Below are 27,699 nucleotides of genomic sequence, written 5' to 3' on the forward strand. Positions count from 1 at the left end.
TGTGGAGGAAATGAGGGGCGATGAAGTATCTGGCCCTCATTTGTGGGGACAGGGCTTAAATCTGCTTTTTATTTCTAAAGCTACAGTAGGAAAACAGTAGTTGGAGATCGCGGCAGGATCAAAATGATTGTGACTGTAGGCTTTAAAACAGTTGCTTCAAAAAAAGGGACCAGGTTTGTGACCATTCATAGTTGTTGTCTTCAACATGACTTTTGCAGCAGTAAAACAGCAGTAAGAGAGTTGAGGGTTTAGCTCACTGCCTTCAAATTCTTGTTTTAAAAATATTTTAGCTGTTTACACTGACCACTTAATTTAGGAATTATTTTTCTGGGTCGATCTCAGTTTTTCAAACGTGAATGAACAGCTCTGATCAGTACAATGATATGGGAGTAGTAATTTATCACTGTCTCACCTCAGACACAGCTAGAATCTGCTCCGGGTCAATCAGCTTCTTCTCCCCCTCCTCAGATGTGCTCCCACCTCCGCCAAACTGCCACACTGACATTTGTAGGAAACCATGAAATTCCTCCTGTTGCTGCCTTTCCCTGAGAATCGGATGAACCCAGAACCTCAGTTTCTTCTTTTTCTTGTTTAGAAAGATCAGGACCATCTCTTCATTTCAACTTCATCTTTTTCATTGAATTGTTTGCAAACACAATGGTTTCATTGCGGATATGCATTACATGTTACAAGTATGAATCTGATAAATGCGGAATTTTTCTGAATTTTTTCTGCAGTGCATTTGGTGTGTAAACCTCTTCAGTCGGCTTTCAGTTAGGTGATCAAATTTGCAATTACCTGCAATCTGTTTGTCATAATACCTCAGCTATCTGTGATAAATTGTTGATAATTACAAATGTGTTGCCATCTACATACATAGAAATTCCCATTGAACAGAAGTCACCTCCACTACTTACATTACAGACGGAACATCAAAGATCTGAGACAGAAACTCTTCCACAATTAATGACGAAGAATGACAGTCTAACTGCAGAATGACATTGGTGCTCTGCAACTTTGCTTTTATATAGAAAACCAGGTAGCAACCAGGTGAGTCGAGTCTGCTATTGCAAAGACCCGTGTTGCAGACAACTTGTGCTCATCAGTGCAGACGGATTCTGCAACAAGCTGAAAAAATGTCCGTGCTTATAAATTAGACGGCAATTATTAACAAACTTCCAATCTGTCTGAATGTGACTGCAGTCGCTCTGAGCTGAACTGCGATCGTTGCTTCCTGCAGGTGACCCATGTAGTCACCTTGCAATTGAAACTGGTCATCCAGAGATTTATGCTGAATCTGTGGGCAAAAAACGCCATAAATGAGGAAAAAATTCAATACAATAACCAGGATGGTTGTGATGTTGCCCAGTTTAGGGATCAACAGGTATGAAATCACCGCCCACTCATGTAAAATAAAGTTGCTATTCTTGGACAGTCCCTCAGACCTGCCATGTTTTATTCTGTTTGTTGACTGTTTCTTATTCAGACATTAGAGAAGCACCTCTATACTTTCCTATCTATATCACGTTTAATTTTCAAAAGAAATACAATAAAATAACAGAATAATAACATCATATTTAATATAATATTGGAACTCATTGGCCAACATGTAGTCTCGAAACCACTGGCTACCATCCGCTGACTTTGACATTAGAGGTCTTCGCTGCTGGCAACCCTGGAGGTGCTGAAACATTGGCCCATAGAGGTTAATCATCAGATAACCACTAGTTCCTCAGATCGTGTCTAACTGCAGGATGGCAGTAGAAGCACTCCTTTAAGACTCCATTCATGTGGACCTGTTTTATGTAGACCTAACTACATAAGCACTGACTTGGTATTTTTTGCTTAGACGCAATCCTGACATTCACTGAACAAGAAATGCTTTGAAAACTTGGAGTTTGACGACTTGATGATAAATCACACAAAAGTCAGGTTCAAAGTGTCGGTTTGCCTCCAGCATCCTATTCTGCAGGGCAGATAACCGGCTTTGACTTGGAGTGAGGAAAATAAAGGCTCGCTCTCGGCAGAATGAAAGGAGGGGGATGATTTAAAGGATTCTCTCTGAAAAACCTCCTCGCTCTCTTCCCGCTCCATCCCCAGATGAATGCCCAATCAGAGATAAAACATATTTACATTTCTCTGATGTGCAATGCGCTTATGGTATGCGCGCACTGGATTTTCTGCTATTCTGTTTAGGGGCACGTGTGCATGCAGGGACTCTTGTTTGCACTGTACGCGTATATGTTTTCTCCTTGCAGTACTGTAATTGAAAGCCTGGAGGCTTTTGCAATGCAGAAACAGCAGCTTTGCATGCGGTGCGCTGCAATCATAGTTTGTGTTTGTCAACTTCACCTAAAGGCACACATACACACACACATCAAAGCATTGTTTGCTGACCTTGTGTCCCTTTGAGTCTGTAAATGATTAATGAGACACACAATATGTATCTCTTTACTCTCTAGCTCCCTCATCATCATATAATTACTGTTTTCTTCTGCTTGATTGGTTTCTCATCTACTTGTTTGTTTCTCAGTGCAGGAAATTCAGTTTCTTGTTGTTCTCCTCCATCCTTTCTACAGGTGCACTGATTTTTTTTTCGAGTGCAGGGTAATCTGCAACGTGAGGATAGCCCCCTTTTCCCCCTCAGTAATCTCACTCATCGAGCGCTGCTGTTATTGCAATTTACACTTGGCTCAGCTCCAGAGCAGCTCGGCCTTAATGGCTCCTCCTCTCTCCGTTGCACTCGAGTGTTATAGCTTCTCATCATCACCTCAGTGCTGAGCTAAGAACTCTTGCTATAAACACAATGACCTCAAGACGCTTCTTGAACTGTAGCCAAACTGTAACCTGTTAAACCCCACAGAACCTGTTGTAACTTTAGTATTATACCAAGTTTACATTCATTGCAATTATTTGGTTGTGTCAGAGGAGAGATTCAAATGTTTCTATTGGTGCTAGACAGCATCAATAAAAATTAAATCAGAAATCAAAATTAAAGCATTATTGCAGACAAATGTGATATTCAGTCACTTGACCGAAGTGCATCTCTGAAAAGCAAATTAAAGTCTTTCCCTTCATTCGTTGTATCTGCATGACATTTGCAAATAAAACTCATAAAAAAAACACTCCACGGTTGTGAGATTACTCTCTATTTCTCCTATGTGCTTTTACGTACAGTGGCCACTTTAGAAAAGACAAATAATTGTGTCAGCTTTTGTCACGTATGTGCAACATTTTTGTGAAGTCTTTGCACTCAGCATGTGTACTGGAGAAATTTGGATAAAACATTTGGTCCAATGAAATACTGGATGGATAGCTCACCGTTGCTCTTGCGGACAACTGAGTTTTTCTTGACACGTGGTTGCACTTAATTTGCCTTTACATTAAGTTCTGTTGGCAGACGCACATTTTCAATATCGCTTGATCGCATTCATTTAATTATGAGAAGTTAAAATGATGATCGAGATTAAAATTCGATTTATTGCGCGCCCCAATGTAGTAGCTGTTTGCTGTTACCAGGGTGCACTGTCACATACAACCACTCTGTGCACGCAAGCATGTCTGTATAGGTTAGGCAGGTTTGTGTTAGCAAATAGGGCACTGACAGAGTTCAGGTTTAGGTTAAACAAAGACTGGATGGCATGTAACAACAGCCCTCTGTTGGGACTCTCCTAATAGACCGGACAGTTTAAGTATAAACTTCCAAGAACCCCCAAAAAACACAGATCAGACTATTTCTGCACTTCCTAAACGGTAAATAGTTGGTCCATGATTCCACAGGGAGAATAAATCAGCAACTATTAGCCAGAAGGTCTTCTTCACAGTTTTTGCTTCCAACTCCTCAAGTCAAGCAACGCTTACATATGCACTGGTGTTATCTAAGAGAAGAGAGTCAGTGATTTCTACTGATGCCTTTAAAACCTCACAGTTGTTATTTCGTGCTGTAACTGTGGCTACCAGATTTATGAAAACCACCCTCAGACATACTCTGCAGCAATTTAGAAGATAAACAAGTAATTTTTTAACACACAGCGTATATTTCAGCAGTAACTGTGGAAAAAGTGAAATATTAATGCTGATGACTAAATGACGCAACAACCTCTCACTGAAACTTGAATTTACCATCTCAGCTTTAATCTCCAGTGTGCTTAGAGACAGATTGCAAACACCACCACGGTGGTTGCTGGACTAGTACATTTATTAGCACTGCTTCCTTACATTGTATTGAATTTAACTGTCTGTATAATTGTTGGAAAACACAGATTAACTGCTATATAAATTCTTGCTGGAGCACGGCCATGAATGGTAAATGCTGTCATTTGAAATGTTGGCACTATCGGTTGGCTTTAAAGGACCATGAACAACAAACCCTTTGTGAAGGATATGAATGGTTATATGTAATTTGTAACCATTTAACAACCCTAAATGAGGTAAAAATGACTGACTTGCTTAGTTTATAATAAATGGAATGGACTCATATGCTACTATCTACTAATAGGCCTGCTGGACAGCTTTAGTGATACAAATAAATTAAAAAAAATATCTGCGAATGGTCGTGTTGTAATAAAGCTGTGACTTTACATCAACATTATAGCTCCAAAAGCAAACACGAAAGACTCAGGCCCATGAGCTTGAGGCTAGTTTTGTGTGCAGTGAGTACTGATGGAGTGCAACGCAGTCTGACTGTCCTCTTTTCTCCTAGTCAACTGGTGCCACAATAGCTTCTGGGAGCCACATGAGTGTATTGTGAAATATCAGCTCCAATAGCTCCAATGCAGGAAGCAGCTAATTTCATGGCTATTACTAAAGGCTGCAGCAGAGACTCAGTTACTCTCTTTGAACTGGGATTAGTAACGAGGAAGAACAAAACAGTGCTCTTATCTGGTCCTGATATTTGTTTGGCGCTGCAGGGGTGACTGGAAGAGAGCTCAGCTGTTTTATTCTAATGTGAATTTTAAAAGTCACTTCCCTTCAGCTTTCTCCTGACAGACAAATGCAAAAGTGAGAACAAATCAGGAACACATGTTGACAGGTAAGCATCACCTGCAGTGTTGTATGCACTTTTTTTTACACACTTGAAGTAATCCGTGTTTTGTTGTGGTTTGAACTGCATCAAAGACCAGCCCTAAATTAGACTTTTCTTCCCAAAAGGCACAGCTGTGTTGTGTTTTGAGTTAGCGTGGATATTTCATACCCTCGCACCGCTCATGCTTCTCCTCAGCATCAAAGCACAGCGCACGCCGTTTGAAATTCATTGAAAGCATTGGATTAATAATGCAGGGAGAGAAGCTGAGAAAAGAAGATACGTAACGTGATGTTTTCTTGACTCCTCAGCTATTAAACCATGGAAACCCATCTGACATGACCGAATGGGAAACCTTTGACCGAGCAGGTGGATAGCTTTTAAAAGCTTGCAGTGAAAATAGCAGGAGCTAAATCCCCCAGGAGGCAGTCAGATACATGCTCCCTAAATGAAACCATTTTCTTTCTCTGTTTTGCTACCGTGGCTTCACCTCATTGTTTCCCACTGAATTTACAGGAGGTTAAAATAAAAATAATAAAATATGTATAGAAAAGAGATGAGTAAAATTAGAATAGAATAGAATGCTTTTATTGTCACTATACAGTTGTACAATGAGATACAGAGCATCTCCTGCTCAGTGTAAACATGCTGGGGGGTACAGTTCTGCAGCGCTATATACATATGGACAGTATTAACATAGGGAAAAAGATATATATATATATATATATATATATATATATATATATATATATATATATATATATATATATATATGTATATATATGTAAAATGTACAAATATACAAGCCGTTTAAAAAAAAAAAAGTAATATTTAATAAATAGTGTTGTGTATATACAGTTGAGTTATTGCACATAGAATTGGTATTGCACAGCGGTGGTCCATAGAGGAAGTAGGAAGAAAAAAAAATTGGGGGGGGGGGGGGGGGGGGGTGCTGTGTTATTGGTGCATGTGTGAGTTCAGGGTGGTTATGGCTTTGGGGAAGAAACAGTTTTTGAGTCTGTGGGTTTTTGTGCTGATGCACCTGTAGCGCTTCCCTGAGGGAAGCAGGCTGAACATATTGAAACCAGGGTGGGAGCTGTCCTTGATAATGTTTGCTGCTCTGCTGAGGCAGCGGGAGGAATAAATGTCCATCAGGGAGGGGAGAGGGCAGCCGATGATCTTTTGTGCTGCCTTGACTACACTCTGAAGCCTCACTCTATCCGCCTTGGTGCAGCTGCGTACCATACCGTGATGCAGTAGGTTAGCAGGCTCTCAATGGACGAGCAGTAGAAGGTCAGCAGCAGGTTGGAGTTCAGCTTGTACTTCCTGAGGACTCTCAGGAAGTGCAGCCGCTGTTGGGCCTTCTTGACGACCGCTGAGATGTTGTCTGTCCAGGAGATGTCAGCAGAGATGAGGACACCAAGGAACCGGAAGGTGTGGACCCTCTGCACACACTCCCCGTTGATGTAAAGGGGGGCCAAGTCAGCGCTGTGTCTCCTGAAGTCAACAATGAGCTCTTTGGTTTTCTTAGTGTTCAGTGCCAGGTTGTTTTCTGAACACCAGGCTGCCAGCTTCAGAACGTCTTCGCTGTAGTCTGCCTCGTCTCCCTTTGAGGTGAGTCCGACTACCGTGGTGTCATCAGCAAACTTTATGATGAGAGTGTTGTTGTGGGTCGAACTGCAGTCGTGGGTGTAGAGAGAATACAGGAGGGGGCTCAGCACACAGCCCTGTGGGGAGCCGGTGCTCAGTGTGTGAGTGGATGCGATTGAATGTGGATGCGGATGTGATGCGATATGATATTGAATCAGTGCGATTCAATATCATATCAATAACTCTGCTAAGCATGGGTAAATAATGTCAAGCCCTGATGATAAGCACTATGCAAGTGAAGGCCCCGTTTCATTTTCTGTACTTTACTTTATCTTCAGTCCTCTTTTATGCTAGTCTTGCGACTAACTTGCTACCAAGCTGTATTTAGCTTAAACTCTGGAGACAGCCAAGATGCTAGCTCCAGTGATAAAAAGTTATCCCAGTACTAAAAGAGGCAAAAGCTGAGGTCCTTTGAACGAGTACATTAAATTTGCTCCAAAGCAGGTGAGTACCATAGAAAGATGTGTTAAAATGGTCCAAATCCACCATGAAAACTGCCCAAAACTAGCTAACGCCTCGTAGCTGTAGTAGTTTCCTCTCATTGAATGTCTATATGTGAAGCAGTTTCTTTTCATAACTTGCCTGTTTAAACTGCATTGGGATAAAGAAACATTACTTTAGTGGCACGACCACTTTGTTACAGACAGTAGCTTTCTACTCATCTTCACTAATTTGACACATTTATCTGATATATAACATGACTTGCTCTTTGGTTCATTGTACAAGCAGAACGTTTGGAGTCAATTTATAAATGTTTTATTTTGTTTTCTGTGGCTGCAGCCAGTAGTTGGTGATGGTTTATATTAAATGGCTACCTTTAATATTTAAATAGAAATACAATTAATTTGCGCAAACACTGTTAGAGGGGCATTCTTGGGTGACACAAGAGATCATCAAAACCTGCTTTGGCTAGCAGATAGTTTAATGGAAGATACCGACTTGGCTGCAAAGTGAGACTGTAAAAAGCATGTTGCAAGTAGGAAACAGATTTTTTTATCTTCAGGGTAAATTTTGTATCTTATTGTAACTAACACATTTCCAAAGAACCAAGTTTTAATGTAAAAATATATGTTCCTCACTTTACGTTGCATGTTTGCACAGTTGCACACAACACAGAAACTACTGGTGACCATGGAAACCTGCTAGTGATAAAAGTAGTCACAAGGAGGTTTACTGTGCAGCATTGTTTACAACATTTTCAAAGCTAGGGACTGTCAGCAACCTCCAGCAACCACTTGCCAACCGGTCATGGAATTCACACTTTTCCCTAGCAACCAGAGGTTACCAGTTGATCATCAACCAATCACCATACCTGCTCGCATTGGGGTTGCTAGCAATGTCACAGCGACTGCCAGCAACCTCACCCAACCAGTTGGGGAATACAGCCAAAGCTTTTAAATGATCAGAATTGGTAAAAGGAATTGTAGCAAGCTGGCATATTTAAAAAGCTGGAACTATGAAGTAATGTAAAAGTAAAATTTAATCTGTAACACATTCTGAAGATATAATCACTGCATTGATCTCTGAGGCATTTATTGACTTGTATTAGTAATAAGAGTTGCACTGAGTGAAAGAGCCCAAACTGTCTGCATGTTGATGGTTTTTGAGGTTTTTTAAAAAAGTCTTCCTTTAGCTAACAACCGGCTAACCAATCACAGGACAGAATCTTCCTCTGAACTATTACCAGTTATAATGCATGTTGGATGATCTGGTTTCTGGTCACTCCCACTTCAGGCTCCAGGAACACATTTGACTGCAAAGGCTGAAAGTCTCAGTCCCCCCCCCCCCCCCCCCCCCCCCCCCGGACCACAGGAGGCAGTCAGAGAGTGGATTGAGGTCATTTATCTTCCCAGTGCCAATGTTTGTAGACTACATCTTAACTGCAAAGGGAGGTATTGATCCTGCTCTCCTCTCTTTATCCCCTCCTCCTCGATACACAAGGGAGAAACGATCACAGCTCACACCCTGGTTATGAATATGAAAATGCATATTGTTGATGTTAAAGTGACATTGTAATTTCTGCAGTGATTTCCTGCAAGAAACTTACTCGACTGCACATGTCTGAGCTCAAATCGACTCACAGTGATTGCACGGGGGACTTTCGAGCCTTGCACCATGTGTGTGGCTTCAGATGGAAATCGCACTGCAAAAAAAAGTTATTAGCAGCAGAAATTTAAACTAGAAGTTTGCTAGTGAGCATTTCCTCCAGGGTGTCTACTTTCTGTGCATAATGATTTTTATTAAAGTGACAGTGAGTTAGGAGTGTTTGCACGCTCTCTCTCCACAGAACCCTTCGGTTGTGGCTCTGAAGATAAATGGGCCACCAAGGCGGGCCCAAACACAGGCCTGGGGATAGGGATAGCTAATACTGAATTAATTAGCATGGGCTGATATGGTGAAGCAGCAAACAAGAGGATCATTTGATGCTATCTGCTTTTAGCTCCATTAATTTTGAACACTGTAGGGAATGCTCTTCGTGTCAATAATTGAATGACAAAAATATATTTTTAAACAAGTAAATAAAAGTGCAGTGACATCATATTCATGCTTCCAGAGAAAAACTTTATTTCTCTGACAGGCTTAGTGCCCAGGGTTTAAGCGAAGTTAAGCTAACCTGCTATTTAAAAAAAATACAAAATGATATTTTATATCTTATAATATTTAATATTTAAAGATTATGAGTTCAAAAGCCAGGGAGGAGACCAGCTGAAAGCTCTGAACCCTATTCTTGTGAGACGAGTGGAGGGAGGAAGAAGATCTAAGAGTGCGAGGGGAAGTGGCAACCTGGAGAAGGTCAGACAGACATGGAGGGGCGAGGCTGTGGATGGCTTGAATGGCCAAAGAAACATTTTGAAATTAATGTGGAATTTAAGTGGGAGCCATTGAAGCTGTTGCAGAACAGGAGTGATGTGGTGAGTGGACTGTAGTGACAATACAAGCAACTGAATTCTGGACCAGCTGAAGCTTAAGAAATTATATAAATATATTTTTTAAAAATAGACATCTGCTGATAGGCTGTGGAAGTGAATTATCTTGCTTGCTTGACTAATCACCAACATTAAAGTATCAACTAAATGCTTTTTTTTTTTTTCAAAATAAAGACACAAAAAGATTTGTGATGTTTTTTTTTAAATAATATGAACGCACACAGCTTTACAAGGATGTCACAGTTTTTTTCATTGGACAACGACTGATCAAAATGTGTGCTGGCTTTTGACACTCAGCTACTCACCAAAAAAAAAGAGGAAAAAGCAAAAGGCTTGAGATGTTGCTCCTCGCTGCAGCCCATCCTCCTCCCTTCCTTTCCTTAATCCGTCTTTACTTCTTTTATTTGGTTCCTTTATGATGATGATGATGTGCCTTCTCTTCCTTGCTGTGCTGCATATTAAAAGCTATAATATGGTTCTAAGAATAGCTTTGCCTAATCTGCTCACTGTGATGAAGTGTCACTCTTATACTCTTCTATAATGTTTTACCCTTTTCATGCCTCTAATGCTGAGAGTACCTGTCTGGATCCCAAACACTTTAACATACAAATGAAGGCATTTTACTACCAAGAGCTATATAGTTGTTTTTTTCTTACATAAACTTGTTTTTATGACCGATATTTAAAAAAAAAAGATGAACATTTATTTTCCCAGCAGACTGATATCTCATTACGAGGCAAAACTTTTCAAACTCCCCGGTGTTTGGGCTCACTTTATGTACACGCTGAGAAAATCACATGTTGTGTTGGCAGAAATGGGTATTACATACATTAACTGAGCGTGTGCGAGTGTGTGTGTGTTATTTCTCTAGAGATTAGTGCTTATTTGCAGTTTGATGGGGGAAAGCGAGTGTGTTTGGAATACAGAGTTAATATGATGTGGCAAATAAATGGCTGTTGGATAATGAGACATGGCATTTAGATAAATGTCGCTGCTTTAGTGTTTAAGGGCATAATGATAATGCTATATCAGCTAAGCGTGGCTATCTGTATTATGTAACATCTAGATTTTATTTATTTAAAGTGTATTTAGCAAACAGGTTGTTTTGGACCTGTGCAAAATACTATTGACTTGTTAATACTATAAACTGATGTGAAATGTGGTATTAGAATGAAGGTACATAATGTAATTGGACTTTATTATACAATAAAACTATACCTACAATGTACACATCCTCATTTAGTTGTCGTTTAAGCCCTTATTTAAAACTAAGGTTTAAGTACTTATCCAGCTGCATGAGGCTGTATAAGATATACTTATATTATCTCATAAATAGTGAGAAAAGAAAACATGTTGCTACTATTGTGACCTCTGTAGTGTCACAGTGACAAGTCATAGTAAAGAGCAACCCCTCGGGTACTGTGTCAGTCCCTGTCTTACTGTAAACTGTCTCTACTGTCACGGGCTCCTTGGTCCACAGGGCCTGCACTGCCCAGCCCACGTGGCCACATTTAAGACCCCCTCTGGCTGTCATGGGGAAGGCGTGCCAGCGTAGCCTCCAGTATGTCAGAAGCAATCATGAGACTGGGTCTTAATAACCAATAAGAGCACAGACCAGTGGCACGTACTCAGGCCCTTTGGATACAAAGACAGGATGCTGTCAGAGTAAAGTCTGGTGGATTAAAATGAGAAGAAATCTGCGCTCCACTGACTCTTACATTTTGTTTTTTGTATTGCAGAGACAAACATCTGGAGCTGCTGCTGGCAACAATAAGACTTCTGGAGGACAAGGTAAAAAAGTCACAAAACGATATGTTTGTTTGTTATTTCCTTTGGAATATACTTGGACATTTATTTTAGGGGAAACAAACTGTTGGTTTAGGGGAGAGGAGATTGGAGTTTACAGTATAGGATGGTTTTAGAAGACAGATGACAGTAGATGGACAGCAACAAGGAGAGAAGGACATGCACAAAGACACAAATTCACCTCAGGCTTTCCATCAGATCTGTTCTTACAAGAGTTCAGGGAATGATGTCATCATATATAACATGGAGAACATTTGATAAATGTCAGAGATTATGTGATTTTTATCAAATTATTCCTTATTATTCAGAACAATATAATAATCTCTTCCCCTGCTTGACAGAAGATCACCTTGTTTATATTGCTTATACTTTATGGCTTTACATTATTTGACAAAGAGGTTTGTTTGCAACTTTGATATCCTGATTCAGCTGGAAAAAAACACCCTAAAAACCAGGAGACAAAAGTGAGATGACCACCAGTGTCTGTAAACACACTTCTCTGATGATTGCCTCCCTGAGCAGAGACAGACGGCCTGTATGAGTTCAGTCCTGGGGGAAATAAAGCACAGCTCTGTGCACCGAGCACGTTACAAATCATGTTTATTGTTGAGCTTTCTGTCATTAAACCCATCACAGCAGAGCAAATAAAGGCTTCAACGAGAGAACTAATATCCTCCCAGCTTTCACCTTCTCTAAATCATGGCGCTGATTTGATGCCCTGACTCAGCAGCGCATCACGGATTGAGATGGGACCAAGTAGGCTGCGCTATTTTTATGAGATAAAACAGTGAATCTCGGATCTTATTCACTTTATTTGTGGGAAACTGCATTAAAACTCAATAGCACCGCTGTTACACTGACACCTGTATGTCACAAATCAGATATGTTAGTCATGTAAAAACTTCTTTTTTTTTTAAATGAAGTAGAGACTGCTTTAATTAGGCATGCCACACTCAGAAGTCCTGAACTCACAAAAAATAAATCACTTGGAGCTATATTTTCAAACCATAGAAATTCGTGAAGACGTGACGTGTTCTGTGCAGCAACAGCTGCTCTGTAAAAGGATACTGTCGGTTGCTCCCAGATTTTTAACACTAGATGCATTTCCTGGTGCAACCCCCAGGGGATTTGTGTCTCCACCCGGGGATCTTTTGCTTGTTAGGCGAATGTGTAACTAGTACACAGTGGAGCAGTTTTGTATGTAATCACAAAGCACGAAGTACAACAACCACAAGGCATTAAAGAAAGTTCAAAGTAAAACAGGAAATAGACGAATGCTAAACAGTAGCCATGAGAGAGAGAGGAGAACAGGCATCATCAGAAAGATTATGAGAGAGAGAGAAAGATGATGACAGAGAGAAAACACTTGTGGAGCTAAAACTGCAACTCATAAAAATCAAAACATCACAGGAAACATAGTTAAAAACCTGATGCCAAACAAAGCAAAGCAGACAAAGCAGTCGTGGTATGTCTGAAAACTCGAACAAAAGAGAGATGACTGTTGATGGTTCCATGTATTTCTACACTTTCTTTGTCTTTCCTAGAGAACCAATCTGGTTAGTTGCTAATAGATGGCCACACACCTTCTCTACTTTTAAGTCATTTACATTTGTGCACATGTAAATTGGGCCTCATTTGTTGAATGAAGATGGTAACACATTCGACTGTTAGAAGCATCACCGCTCTGTCCCTGATGTCAGCATCATAAACCCAGGGGTGCAGCTCCTTGTGTGTATAAACACCTCAATAGGAAAGAAAACAGGGCTGGAAGCGTGCGATAATGAGTTTGCGTCACCACTGACGCAAACTAGAAAATGTTTTGTTTTTTCATTCTAATCTATAGTAAGTAGGAAACAATTCTTAAGCTTTCTGTTGGTAGAAAGTCTAATAAGGATGTCCAAGCAACCTGAAGAAGTACCTGAAACCGACGTCACTGCAGTGGTTAAATTTGGAGCCATTGTTCATACATGTAAAAAAACAAACCAAACAGACGGCCAGTTGACCATTATACAACCATGAAATGTTTGTTGGGATTAAAAACTGAACTGAACTGAATGGATAAAAATGAATTGTAGACTCAAACTAAGACTCACAATCATACAGGAATCAGACTCCAAAATCACAGAAATTCAAACAACAAAATTCAGAAACACAAAACCCAAAGGTGCCAAAAAAGTGGCCAATATGTGGCTGGCAGAGTGCAGACCCAATTGAAGATCTGGAGACACGACCGAACTTTGAACAGCATTTATTGCCAGAGCTTGGGGAGCGAAATACTCTATGCAGAAACTCAGACTAACCAGGAATCAAGCACTTGCAAGTTACAAAACTGAACACGCACACATGGGGGAAAGTATGACAACGACAAAGACCAGAGGGAGACTCGGACAATAAATACACAGGAGGGAATCACGGAAGACAGGAACTCAATGCACATGAGACAAAGGACTATCAAAATAAAACAGGAAACATAACAAACTCAGAAACAGACACTAGAAACAGGAACAGAACACAAACGTGACTGAAAGATGACTCACCTGAGACAACTAACAGAGAGACCAGAGAGCGAGACATAACAGGGATCACAGAATAGAATAAGAAGATAAACACATGCACACTATGACCTAGACAAGAACCTATGAACTAGACGGACCAAAGTTAACCAAATACAGTGACAAAGGCTGACTACTCAAAGAGACAAGACAAGGGGCAGGTGACAAAAGAGGGGACAGATACAGTTCCAGAAATAAGAATATAATACAATGGAAATAACCTTAAACTCGAAACACAGAATACCATAGGACTAAAACCGAAAACATTTCATTAGACCAAAAATAATTCCCAAACCTCTAAAACTCAAAGGAATGGCCCAAAAACCTAAGATGCAAACACACACCGACGTTTGTTGCATTACACACAGGCAGTATTGTCAGAAAATATTACAGTTTATGTGCAATTAGTTGATGAGTGTGATGGTGAGGTTTTTTTTTTTTGCAAAGATAATGATGTATTGTATAGATAAAGTTACATAAAGCAACTTCAATTCAGTTTTATTTCTATTGGATCAAATCACAACAGCAGTCGCCTCAAGGCACTTTATATTGTAAGGTAATACAACTTCAATAGAATCAAAGCAAATCTTTTGTTCCAATGTTTCAATTTCTTATATTATCCACCTGAAAGAGTTAGAAATACTTAAGGGAGTAATCTGCCTGGAAAGTGCGTTTGAAAAGTGCATCCTCATTTGCGATTGAGAGAAGCTTGGAACCAAGTTCACGCAGCAGCTGACCCCGTCTAAAATAAAACAAAAAGTCGCTCCAATTAAACCGAGCTGCTGTTTCAGCTACATTATTCACCAACAGCAATTAACGGGATTATCTCGAGCAGGGTAAACACTGTGATGCAGGAGACTAATTTTTCACTGCCTTTAAAATTCAGCTCTAGCATTTCACTCACTTAATGAAAAGAGAAAGTGAAGGAAACTACACGGCCCGCAGTACACATACACAAACACAGAATGCGCCTTTGTTGTCTGACCTTGAAAATTAATTTGAAGCCTGTAAAAACTGCTTTCCCAGCGTGTCTGAAGTGTGTTTCTTAATACACAGAGATGTGGGGGGAGAGAGAGAGAGTGGGCGAAGGGGGTGGGGAGGGGGAGTAACGCTGCTATTGACTCGCCCACAGCACAGTCTTTAGAGGCAACCTCTCACGGGCTCAAGGACAGCCACAAGCAGATGTATTCATATGCACTGGAACTCATTTTGAACTGGGTACATTTAAGTACATGCAGCTGTGATGCACCTCAGAGATGCAGAAGGGGCTGTTTCCCTGATACCAGCGGGTGGAGGATGCAAGTGTTTACTGCAAAGATAAGGACGCCAGATTGAATGTTTATCAAGTGGATACAAATGAATCTTTTTTCTGCTTTTCTGCATAAAGAGTTAGAGAGTGCTGGCTGCTGGTGCTCATATATTTCACTCTTATTAAAAGAAAGTGATTCAGAAAGTGACACAACAGGCTCTTATTGTTTTAAACGTACAAAAAAAGTCTGCAGAGTGATAATAATGTGCAAAACCTGACATAGATAAAACAGAAGTAACTGCAAATGATGTTGATCAGAAGAGGTCATTTGCAGGGTGTCCTATCTGCTATTTGTTAAATATATAGCTGGAATATTATTTATTTTCATGATGCAACATGATGAAATTTTGCTAATTTTACTACTTTAGTGCAAAACCATCGTAAGGTTTGTTTATCTAACCGCAGAGGAACCTGGACCTTCATTTGAGGCTTTTAGAGTTTGATGTGTAAACTAATCTGTAATTATATTTCTTTTCAAGGTTCACCTCATTTACAGAATAATTCAGCCTGTTTAGCTAAAATGACTAAACTTAAACGTGTAAAATACAAAACTTTTCACTTTAAAGTTTTTCAGTTAGCTTCCCTGTAGCCATTTAATTTGAGAAATTCATGTATTATATTGACATTAACAGTGCTTGAAAGAGAGTAGAGTCAAAGCAACTGTGAATGTGTGCGATTGAATGATTCAGACAATGAAAACCTTACAAAAGAAACATGAGATTGGTGTGCATTATGCTCAAATTGTAATAGCAGCTAGGTGAAGAGCACAGCCAGGCACATTTTTATAATGTCACATGTAGGAGAGTTGTGCTTTCAGGGCTTGAATACACGGTTAATGTTTTTGAAAGGGCGTATTTTAACCCCAGCCTTTATTCAGCTATACAATACCTGAACACAACCAGGCAGTTAAACTGAAAACATTAAACTATTAACAGTAAAAATTTATATTACTATTGTTTTTTTCACTACGCACAAACCTCATTGTCCTAGGTGAAAGGCCTCTGTTTTCATTCTTTCATCCAACTCATTTATGCTTCGTCCACAACAGGTTGACTGTAGTGACTTGCATTTTAAATAGTTATTTAAGTCTTTCAGATTTCAGAAATCTATCCTAGCGTTGACATTTTTTTATGTTTTCATGGCAAACAGGGAGAAAAAAATCACTTCCCAACTCAACTCGCATCTACGCAACTTAGTTAGTTCTGATTGGATCTCGTCTCCCTTGAATTTCATCTCACTTCTACTGGTTGACAAATGTATCAATACATTTTTATCATATTTTTTGTCCTTTTTATTTAGTTACAGTCTTGTTGTAATCAGAAAAAAAATTCTTGTTGAAAATTATTCTTCAAGGAAATTAACAGTTTTTTTGGTCCGATCTCTATAAACCCTACAGATGGTCGTTTTGACGATGTCTACATATCTAAATTTATTGAGCTGCTGCCATGTGATTGGCTGATTCAATATCTGTATTAATGAGTAGTTGAACAGGTGACGGTGTATATTGAAGTCAGTGTACTATTCAGAACCTTTTAGTGGGCTTCTGTGACATTGGCAGACGTGGTTGGAGTCCAGATGTCATGTGTTTGTACCATATGTTTCATTTCTTCAGTGACCTTATGAGCCCAAGTACGACACAGACTGTCCCTGCCACTGAAACAGCTGTTAGTACCACAGCTTTACATGATACTTCATGAACAAACCACACTGACAGTAGCAGTTAAGGATGGGGCACAGTGATGCTGTCATATGGGAAGTGCCCCCTGTTATCTGCTTATTCATGTGGGACATGACACATGAAAACAGCTCAGTTACCTCATGTAAATGTTAAGCTTGCAAAGTAATGTTAAAGAACAATGTGGAACTGCTCCACCAACGGCCCCTCCCCCTCGTTTCAAACAGGCACAGGCGTAATTTCAAGCGGGCTCACCTTAGAGATCAAAGTCATCCTTGTATAATTAGCTTGTGACAAGCCCTCAAAGTGAAGATGACCCATTTTCTACATACTTTTTAATTAGCTTTACTGTACTAAATTATAACCATAACGAATTCTTCCTATTCTGTTGGATAATGTTATTGAATGCACACTGTATTTCTGTTTCAGGAGCTGAAAACACAAACAGTATTTCTTCTTCAGGCCTTTGAATGCACCATGTTTTCTGGCTTCCTCTTTCAAATCTGATGCCATGTGCAAGTAGATTACACAGATGCTTCCTTGCCAAAGAAAGAGAAAAAACATTAAAATAAAAAGTAGACATAAAGGGGAAAACCGTACCAATCGATGCTGACATGGTCCTCCACGTTTATGCGCATATCGATCGTCTCTCTCGCGGTTTTCTGCGCCTCTCTAGTGTCTCATGGCCTCAGGGGTTGACGATGTTTCCTTGACTTTCACGCTGGCTTTAAACTGTACACACACATTTCTACCCACATAAATATATATGCACACAGTACATATGAGGATTTTTCATGGCTCCAAATGAGTCTTTGTAGGGTGACTGCAATTGAGCACAACTGATCTGGGAACAGCGTGTGTTACCTTACTTAAGATGCATTTTCCTTTCTTAAGGAGTCTTTTTTTAGTTATCTTTTGAAATTTAATAGACAAAAAATGTGAAAAATATTTTGTATGTTCACACAAATGAAAATTGACTTAAAAAAATGGTTATATTATTTCTATTGCGCTTTGTTCTTTGGGAGGCTAAAACCTCTTGGGAGGTTCTGTTTGTGTGCACCATATGTCATAGTTAAACAAAATTCTTTCAAGTCCAGATCTTTCAGCAACTCTGTTATTCGTTTTGTGTAAAATTTAGAGGTGCCATGGTAAAAAATGCCAAAAACGTTTAAAAATTCTGACTGGCTTGTTCTGATAGCTGGAGGACATTTCTTGCTTCTTGTCTATCTCAAGGATTCCCAGTCTACTTTAAGCTTCACAGGTGTATATGTGGCAATTGCACTACTGGGTCCATTTGGATAAGGTGTCTCTTTACTGCGTCTTATCTCTTGCTATGCAAATCAGACGCCAGAGTATGCCTCCCCTTGTGTCACCTGATCAATATTACTGATAGCATTGTATAATGATACAGTCCAGGCCACACTTTAGACTCTTAAGCTCAATTTATGATCTTATATGCTGTAAGTGTCACTGATTCAAGTTACATACTTGACAAATAAACTTCCATTCACTGTGACATCTACTGTTGATGATGCCAACATAGCAGAATCCCAACAATGCTTTATATTGTAAGCTACAGACCCACAATAGTTAACAAGAACGCAAACAAAAAGTAAATACAAATCTCATCCTTTCAGCACCAGAAGCAGCATTTTACTATTTTGTAACCCTTTTTTTTACAGCTGTGTAACACCTGTGAAGGGGCTGTCGGGTGTTTCATTGTCACCCCTGGTATTCACTGCATATTCCTGCCAGTTATAATTCCTGGTGTGTTGCACACTGCTTTCTGAGAATAAGACCCAAAGTGAAGAATTTAGAAGCAAAAGATCTAGATTGTTTATCTTCACTAAGTTCGTGGAAAAATGTGTTGCATTTTTCTATTTTGTGGCATTTGAGAAATAGATGCAGTGATTTTGTAACACATGGAAATAAAATTTCTACAATTCTAATGAGATTGAAAGTCAATGTTTGACACAAAAACCTTCACTTTCAGCAACACAGCCTGAATCAAGCCCGAGTCAAGCTTTCTTGTCATTCCTCTAAGTCGTCTTCAGGAATAGTTCTCTGGCTTCTTGAAGGACATTCAAAGCTCTTTATTGGATGCTGGCTGCCTTTTATTCTGTTCGCTGTCAAGACGATCCCACACTGCTCCAGTAATGTTGAGGTACTTTTCTGTGTTCATATTTCCATCAGATTTAAAGGGATCTCCAACACCACTGGTTGAAATTGATCCCCATGACAGAACAGCCACAGTGTTGTGCAGATGGCTGTAGATACTCACCTGTCTCCTGACCTCCTCCATACATACTGAAGATGATTTTATCCAGAACATTCGATTTTGGAACCATCACTCCATCAGACCTGACAGTGTCTTTCAGTCCAGCTCTTGTGTAATTTAGCATAGCTCATCTTTTTTTCTCCTTGTTTCACCTCCTTAAGAATGGCTTCTTTGCAGCCACCTGTTCACTGAGAAGATTTCAGATGGGGGTTTAGTGAGAAGGAGTTAAATCAACTGAAGGGAAAGATGCGTCTCTCGGGTCCTGTATTGGATTATTATTATTTTTCCTATTTCTTAAGGACATTACTTGCAGATACTGGTCTTCCGCTGTAGTCTATTTTAAGCCAGTTCCTCTTTTATCCTTTTTGTCTAGTTACTCAGACTTTGTAAGAACACACTGCAGGTTGTAGGTTCAATTAAAGAAATAGGAGCAAATTATGTGTCTTTGTGGCATGCTGCTAGCAACAACAGCAAAAATATGCGTAAAGTATGCAGCACAGACCATTTTACTCACAGATGTAATAACTTGCTGCAGTAACGTGGGCTAAAATAGCCGTCTACATGCTGTGCGAAAACTTAATAAGTTCTACTTTACTTTCAACAATCACTTTCTTTTGTCTCAAGGTCTGTAAGCCTTCTTTCATGTCTCTCGTCCCCGGCTCACACAAATCCCTCTCATGGCTCAACTGGTTTTAAGCAGTGAAATCAATAAGATGTCCCAACTTTCAGTGGGCTTCAAAGCGGCTTTTAAAAGGCATTCTGAAAGAAAGCCAACCAAGGAGGGTCTTATCATGACTCTTATGAATCTATTCCATTTAAACTAAATCACCTTAGCTTCAGACCTCATAGCAATTAGGCCTAAATTTCAGCAGATACCACACAACAGCACCATGGACTTGTTTATTTATTCTTTTACTTGCTGAAAGTACAAAATCAGACGAGCGGGTGCGGCACCCCGACAGCAGATATTACAGGGGTAATGGGTTTGATGATCTGTAATTTGTGTCGTGAGCAGGAGATGAATCCACAAAGTGAGGAGAATGATCTGTCACTGTCACATTCAGCCGTGGCTTCCTGTCTCATAAAACAGAAGAAAATCCATCCTAAAGACTCCAAGCATTCATCGGGATGACGACGACGTGTTGGGTCTGTGCAAAACTCCAGTTTGCAGTTGTTGATTGCAGAGAGAAACTAAATGTTGCCATGGTAATGCCATTTTTAGTGGGTTTTATTCTCTATTTAGTTTTAGAAGTGAGAATAACAGAGATTGAAGCAGTGGTGTACAAGAAGCAAATGAAACACAATGACAGTGGACAAACTGGGGGACATATGCATGGCAGACAGGCAGAGCTCATGAATGGGTGGGATGGGTGGATGAGAGTCGAGTGATTTGAAAAAGATAAGAAAGTCTGAGGGTGAACAAACCAAAGAATTCAGCTGCTCGTGTTGACAGAGGAAACTAGAAACGTGGGAATGTGTCTGAGAAAATCACAAATTCTAACAGGCTGAAGCTCAATATGAGGACGAAGGAAGGAAATGTTCCCAATAAAAGCACACAAAGTATTAAATGTAGATATTACAAGACATGTTTATATTTTTATCTGTACTGTATTGATTTATCCTTGTATTAATTCTCTTATTTACTGTATGTATTTATTAGTTTATTTTTAGATTAATTAACCTTTTCTTTCTTTTTTTAAATGAATTTTTTTTTATAATCATCCAAACAAAGTGGGCGAATGAGTGGGTCAGTCATGCAGCGTGCGTGACGGCTGATCGACAAAACACAAACAGCGAGTCAGGGCATTGCTAATGAAGGTGCTTAGGTAACATAGCTGACATGTGGCTCTGACTGACATGACTAGCGGCGAACACAGAGGTGAGCCCATTTGCTTTCAGTAATTTGGAAGACGTGTTTTTTTTCCTCCCTTGTTAATAATGTTCATAAATCTTATTTTAAATACTTTTTCATTACTGCTCTTAATTCACTATAGCAGTTTCCCCTCAGGCCCACAGAGAGCACAAAGGATAAATGTCGCTACCATTATGTCACCCATTAGTTTCCGAAGTCCTGTTTTGACTTCCCACTATGAAAGTAAGCATAAGTCGTTAGCCGATGAGCATACCACAGAAAATCCTCCATTTTGAAACATGTTATGACCAAGACTTAAAAAAATAGGCTGAAGTTTTTATTCAACATGGCCCAAAATGAATGACTGAGACCATAAACTCAACAGTGTTTACAGAGGTCGGGGCAGAAAGCCATTTTTATGCAACCACATCTGTCACCATCTGGTGGCCTTCAAACACGCTTCTTTTTTCAGACCTTTAAAATTGAAGCTACATCCATGCAGGATCGAAGTAGCACAGTGTTAGTAAAGTACTGTAAATCGTGCTTGCATTAGCCAATGGGCATCAACTGTTTCATTCACGTTTCCTTGCTCTGCAGTTCTCAACTCACAATGATGGGAGTGGTATAGTTTCTACATACTTGGACAAATGTTGATTAAATTGACCAAAATAGCATCTTTTGAGACATGATATTGAAAACTAGAATAGTAACTTATCCATTTCTAAACAGGTTTGACTTTATGTCTACTGTGCTTATGCACTAGTATTGAAACTGTCCCAATTACTCTCACTGGTGCAGCCTCCTTGGTCCATGTACGATATACAGTATAATTCACTGTATAGTGAGAAAAGCCAGTTTTGGTTACAGCGTTAATTTTGCCCATTTTTGTCCAAAATACACGTTTTCCTACGTTCACACCGCAGGCGAAAGCGCATCAAATCTGACTTTTGTGACCCTATGTGACCCATATCCGATCATGGTATGACAGTTTGAACAGCACAAATCAGATATTTTCCAATCCGACCTTGGTCACTTCTGATACTAAATCCGATACATATCTGATGTTGTAGAAAGCGACTGCTGTTTAAATCCCTCTTTTACTTCACTGACGCAAGACAGAAGCCAATTATCAGCGCCGGAGAAGACAAACGAGAAAGCATGGTGGCCATTGTTAAAGCACGGGCTCTCTTTTTTCTCAGTGTCCTTCTTTCTCTAATTAATTTGTCAAAATTCTGTCGGTTACGATTGTGCAGAAATTGCAACAACACCCACTAGCTCTGTAGCCGCCATTTTTACTTCCGTAAACAGAACGTGTTGTGTGTGAACGTAGCCTAATACACGGCCATCCAACGACAACTGCTGTGAGGTTAAAATGAATATTCCCTGAAATGTGGTTGATGCCAGTCGCTGAAAAAAAATGATTGCTAAAGCCACGGTCATGCAGGCCTACAGATCACTCAGTGAGCCCCTTGCAAATCACCTGTCACTAGTGAAATTGTTTTTCTGGGTTCAGTTTACAGAGGTCTTAATGTGATATGTATGAATACGATTCTATGTTTGTCTGTAGCTTTAAAGGAGTAGAACCTTCGATGCCACTTGGATTCTTAATCAAATCTTTTAGCAGTTTTTGCAACATAAACTGACCGCATTCAACCAGGACAAAGAGATTTTAATGTATTATAAAAAGGTCAGCTCTTTGATGGATGCATTTCTGACTCAAACAAGCTGGACTTGATTTTTTTATGACTTAGCTGAGCTTGACATGATCCCTTCAAGCACTTGAAGGCAGCATCAGATCAGATCCATCCTTTCACCTTCCTCTGTAGACAGACAGTACAGATCTCATCCAGTCGTACTGCAAAGATTACGAACATGTTGACACGGCAGAGGGCACAGCTCAATAGGTAATGCCGCTGGGATGAAAACAGCAGGCATCAGAGCGTTGGAAAATTCAATATCAATTAATGCTGGATTCAAAGTGCGACTTGATATAGAGGTTAGTGTTTTCTCCTTGAGCAGCAAGAGAGAGGTACTCAAGTTCAACCTCAAGGGAACCCAAGGATTAGCTGCACGGTCAATACACGAGTCGCTCCTCTGCTCTTCTGTCGTGTGTTTCTCTGCTGATCAAACTGGAGACAATCAATGTTTTGCAGAAGTTTTGTAAGGCAGCAAAATGCATTAGACTTCATGTGGAGCTCTGCTGGTGACTCATTAGTTGCTCAGAAAAATAAAATGGCTAAAACCACCTAACTTGTGGTTGTGTTTGAGGATCGTTAATCATCACAGATGCAAAATGGTAAAAATTGTATACAGTTATTCTTTACATGGCAAAAACAATGCTATGATTATTATTTTCAGGAGGCCTGAGAGACTTTTACTTTCTTCTAGACTGTTATTCTTGGTGGCAAAAGTTGTTGTTGTTGATATATGTTGGAGCCACAGTGAATGCTGCTTGAGAAAAATCTTCTGATAGCCTCCCTTCATATAACCTACAGGGAGGAAATCATTTTAATCACCAAAACTCTTCTCTGTAACACCACAGCTATTTTCATCTGCTCATTTACTCCTCGATCGGCTATTTATTCATGTTTCTAACCGTTTGTCAGGTAATAAAAATGCACAAATGCTTGTTGACCATATTAAGGACAATAATAACAATAATGACATTTGGAATGACATTCAAATGCTTTGTATTTTCCACTGTGTAGAAATTTAAAATGATAACCTAACACTGATTTGATTTTGGTATATATATACTCTACCAGTCAAAGGTTTGTCACACATTTTCTTTAATAGTTTTTCTTTATTTTCATGACTATTTACATTGTAGATGAATGAACACATGAATTCTGTAGTAAGCAAAAAAAGCGTGGAATAACTCACAACATGTTTATATTTTAGATTCTTCGAAGCAGCCAGCCTTTTTCTTTGATTACTGTTTTGCACACTCTTGCCTTTCTCTCATTGAGCTTCCATGCATGTAGAGATCATCTGTTCACCTTTTCTGCGTCGCACAAACAAACGGTGGGTGGAACCAAAGATCTCAAATTTGGACTAATCAGACCAACGCACAGATTTCTACTGGTCTAATGTCCATTCCTTGTGTTTCTTGGCTCATCTCTTCTGAGATTTATATAATATAAGACATATTTAGAATTATTGTTTTCTTTGCTACATAATTCCATATATCTAGCTTCATATATTTGATGTCTTCAGTATGTACCTACAATGTAGCAAAAATAAAGAAAAAACATTAAATGAGAAGGTGTGCCCAAACTTTTGACTGGTAGTGTGCATATATATGATCTGCTTTCACTGGGATTACAGTCGTGGCCTTTTTGCCAGTGTTGGTTGAGCTCCAGATAGGATTAAGAACTGGTCGTCAATTTATTTCTTGCACTCTGCCCGATTCCCTCACAGAAGCCCTGCTCCACTATTATTTACCCATATCATATGATGTTGTGACAGAACTCTGTGTGTTTCTGTGTATGCTACATATTATCTGTGCATGTGAGTGTCATCATTGCAAAAGTCTTTTAACAGTAGCAGGAAATACCAAAAAAAGCATCTTTAAGTATCTGTAACAGCTACACTGTCAAATGTTTTCAGTCAAACTTTTCGGCTGTGCCAAAAGATGTGGTCTGATCTGTAACTACTGAGTACTCAGGTAATAATGTAGTAGTTAGTTACAGCAGTATTACATAAGCTGATTTTGAGAGATTATGAGATCAAGCCAGCTATGTCCTGCCAACGTTCACACTAGACTAGTTGTCTACACATTACTACTTCAGGTTACGGAAAAGACCACAGCTTTGGAAATCAGCACCTGTGTGCATGCCTTTTCACCTTGGTAATGCTCTGTTGATCTGTACCTATGAGCCCAAATGAAGGCCGAACTGCTAACAAAAGCCTAAACTTTACTCATGTCCACACAGTGCTGATCATATATAGCAGATGTCTTGAAAGACCTTATATGACCATTAAGTCATGCAAACTAACAGAAGCAGTGATCTCTCTACAGTAAGCACTGCCTTGTTATCGGGATATGCTGATGAGGCTTCAAAAAACAACTTTTTAAATTCTAAATGTTGATCCAAAAACGGTCCCGCGGAGATGTCAATAAGTGGAAAAATACAACTTGACCTCTGTCCTTAAGGTTGCTAATCTAAAATCGCTTTTCAGAGCAGAGGCCTTACCTGACCGTGGGATAAACTCCAACTTTGTCCACACTGATGAAAGGTTCAAACACCTTTTCATTTTCCTTTCCAGATGCATCCAAAACGGATGTGCCAGAGGACTTTGACATCGACTTGGACGACCCAGAGACTGAAAAGGCAGCCGTCACCATCCAGTCCCAGTTCAGAAAGTTCCAGAAGAAGAAGAAGTGCGATGAAAAGTCCTAGTGAGCACCATGTTGCTCTGTCACTGTGTGCAGGGACGGCGGGCGGAAGTGACGGCACAGCGACGACGGTGTGACATTTGCATGTAAAACAAATTCATACCAGTTGGAACTCAAAGGGTTGCGATGGGGCTGGGGGGGGGGTGGGGGGTGGAATGCAATAGCCTGTTAATCATATAACATGTCTGTGAAGTTTCCTTACCCTATAATTATAAATGCTATTATTTAATATTCGACTACTGTATCAATAACTAAGTAATAGAGTAATAACGATATGGTTTCTGTCCTGCCATATATGTCCCGTATATCATAAAGTCTAGCTGGTGTTTGTGTTAGAATATGTTTTTGTACTTATATTTCCCCTCACCATCCCTTTCTGTCCTGCTTTAGACCGTGTTTCCCTAAAAGCACCTGTATTCTTAGTGTGGGTGGATTAAAAGCTAATGTTAGAGTGAAGGCTGTTTTAAGGAAACCCTGCCTGGAGCTTTTTCATTCCGAGCATAATATTTCATCCAGAGGCATTTTTATTTCTTACCTGCATGGTACTATCAAAATGTGTATCAATGTAAATTGAATAAATAAAAACTCTGTGTGGAAACTGTGCTGAAATGTGGCTGCTGAATTGTTGCAGTATGCGTAGGGACTTTTACTCTGTCTGCGAATAGAAACTGTTCTGAATAAGCTTGGCCTAATGTATTCCCTTCTCAGCTTGATGACCTTCTCTGTGTAAAGCCAGGCTAACTGAGTGACTGATTCCCACTGAGCTGCTCTCAGCTTTAGGCATTTGCTAACCTACAACCACCCAACAGCATACACCTCATTAAATGTCATATATTTTAGGTCAAACTCCAACAGTGATATTTTGTTGTGAAGTGAAGGATTGTAAAAAATAATAATAATACAATTTTAAAATTGGCTTTTATTGAGTTTTCAGTAGCGATTTGTGTAAAAACTGCATTTGTAGGGGAACTGACATCTGATTTCTGTCTGAACTGCCCGGCTGCTGCTTCATTATTTGATTTTTTTTATAGTTCTGTGTAAATTATTCCAGTGGCCAGGATTTCAGCTGCAGAGCTGTCACAAACAAGCCTTACTCCTTTTGAAACTGATTACAGAAAAGACACAAAGCCTCGCATCATTATGCAGTACAGTATACGACACCGGCACATTATGTGGTTAGCCCTTCCCTCATTAGTCTGTATAAATAAACAAACCAACTCTGGCAAAGACACTGTAAAAGTTAAACCCTGATGTCTGGTTTCAAAAGAATGAAGACCAAAGCACATCACACAAAACACACAACTCTAACAAGCAAGTTGTCAATCACTGATGCTTTTCTAAAAGAAGATTTAATTTTGTTCCCATGCTAGCGCTATCACAATACGAACAGTGATGCCAAAATTTTGACTGGTTAATCAACTACTTTAGTTCAATCAGAAAAATGTGATATTCCATTTTGTTTAAACTGTTAAATGGCCATATCTAGTAGATTCTAGTACGGGCAGTCAGAGGCTCAACAATTAGCAAATGTTCGTAAAATGCAACAGCTAGCACAGCAATAGTGGTACATGCGTGGTACATGCGTAAATAGCTGTATTTGACCCTGTCGAAGTTCAGCACTAAACAAGTAAGTTAAATAAATTGTACTAACAGAAAAGTAATGATGAATATAAATCTGCTAGTTTACCATTTACCATCACCGTTTTAGCATACTGATGTTAGCACTTAGCTTAAATGCACATTAGCGCCTGCCGAACCTGTAATATGGTAGCAGAGTTATCAAAGTTTGTATAATGGCAGTGTGTCGTATAAGGTGAGTCATCATTAAACAGGTTTATCTGTGATCTGACTCTTTCTGCTGTCCGCATTGTGCTGCTGCGACAACTTACCAGTTAAATAACAAATTCACGACTGCCCTTATGCACTAAATCTTCTTATTCTTTAGAAGATGCTGAAGAGAATAAGCTTGTCGGGGGTTTAAACCTGCAAAGCTTATGAAGGTCAGTGGTAACCTTTGCACCCCAGGGAATTGATCCTCACTGCGGATCGGCTTTGTAAGCCTAGGAGGATTAAAGTGCTGAGACAACAGCTACTATTTTCTTATTATTATTAACAGAACAAACACTAAAAGAAAGGGCAACCATTGTATTTTTATATTTAGCTGTCTAGAAAACCTGTGTAGTATATTAATTACATTTTTGTGCCTTGCTTATGTCCCATATACCTGC

General features: G+C 39.6%; 1 protein-coding gene across 1 annotated transcript in view; it reads left to right on the plus strand.

Annotated features, from left to right (window-relative positions):
- pcp4b (Purkinje cell protein 4b) overlaps positions 1-26,075 on the plus strand; it is a 41,154-nt gene extending 15,079 nt beyond the window's left edge. The window contains exons 2-3 of the mRNA XM_026192624.1: positions 11,340-11,391; positions 25,342-26,075. Of these exons, the coding sequence (XP_026048409.1) occupies positions 11,340-11,391; positions 25,342-25,475 (186 nt within the window). The 3' untranslated portion in view covers positions 25,476-26,075. The remainder of the gene's footprint in view (positions 1-11,339; positions 11,392-25,341) is intronic.
- The last annotated feature ends 1,624 nt before the right edge of the window (positions 26,076-27,699 follow it).

The sequence above is a fragment of the Astatotilapia calliptera genome, chromosome 14 (genome assembly GCF_900246225.1).
Source record: "Astatotilapia calliptera chromosome 14, fAstCal1.2, whole genome shotgun sequence".
Classification (NCBI taxonomy): Eukaryota; Metazoa; Chordata; class Actinopteri; order Cichliformes; family Cichlidae; genus Astatotilapia; species Astatotilapia calliptera.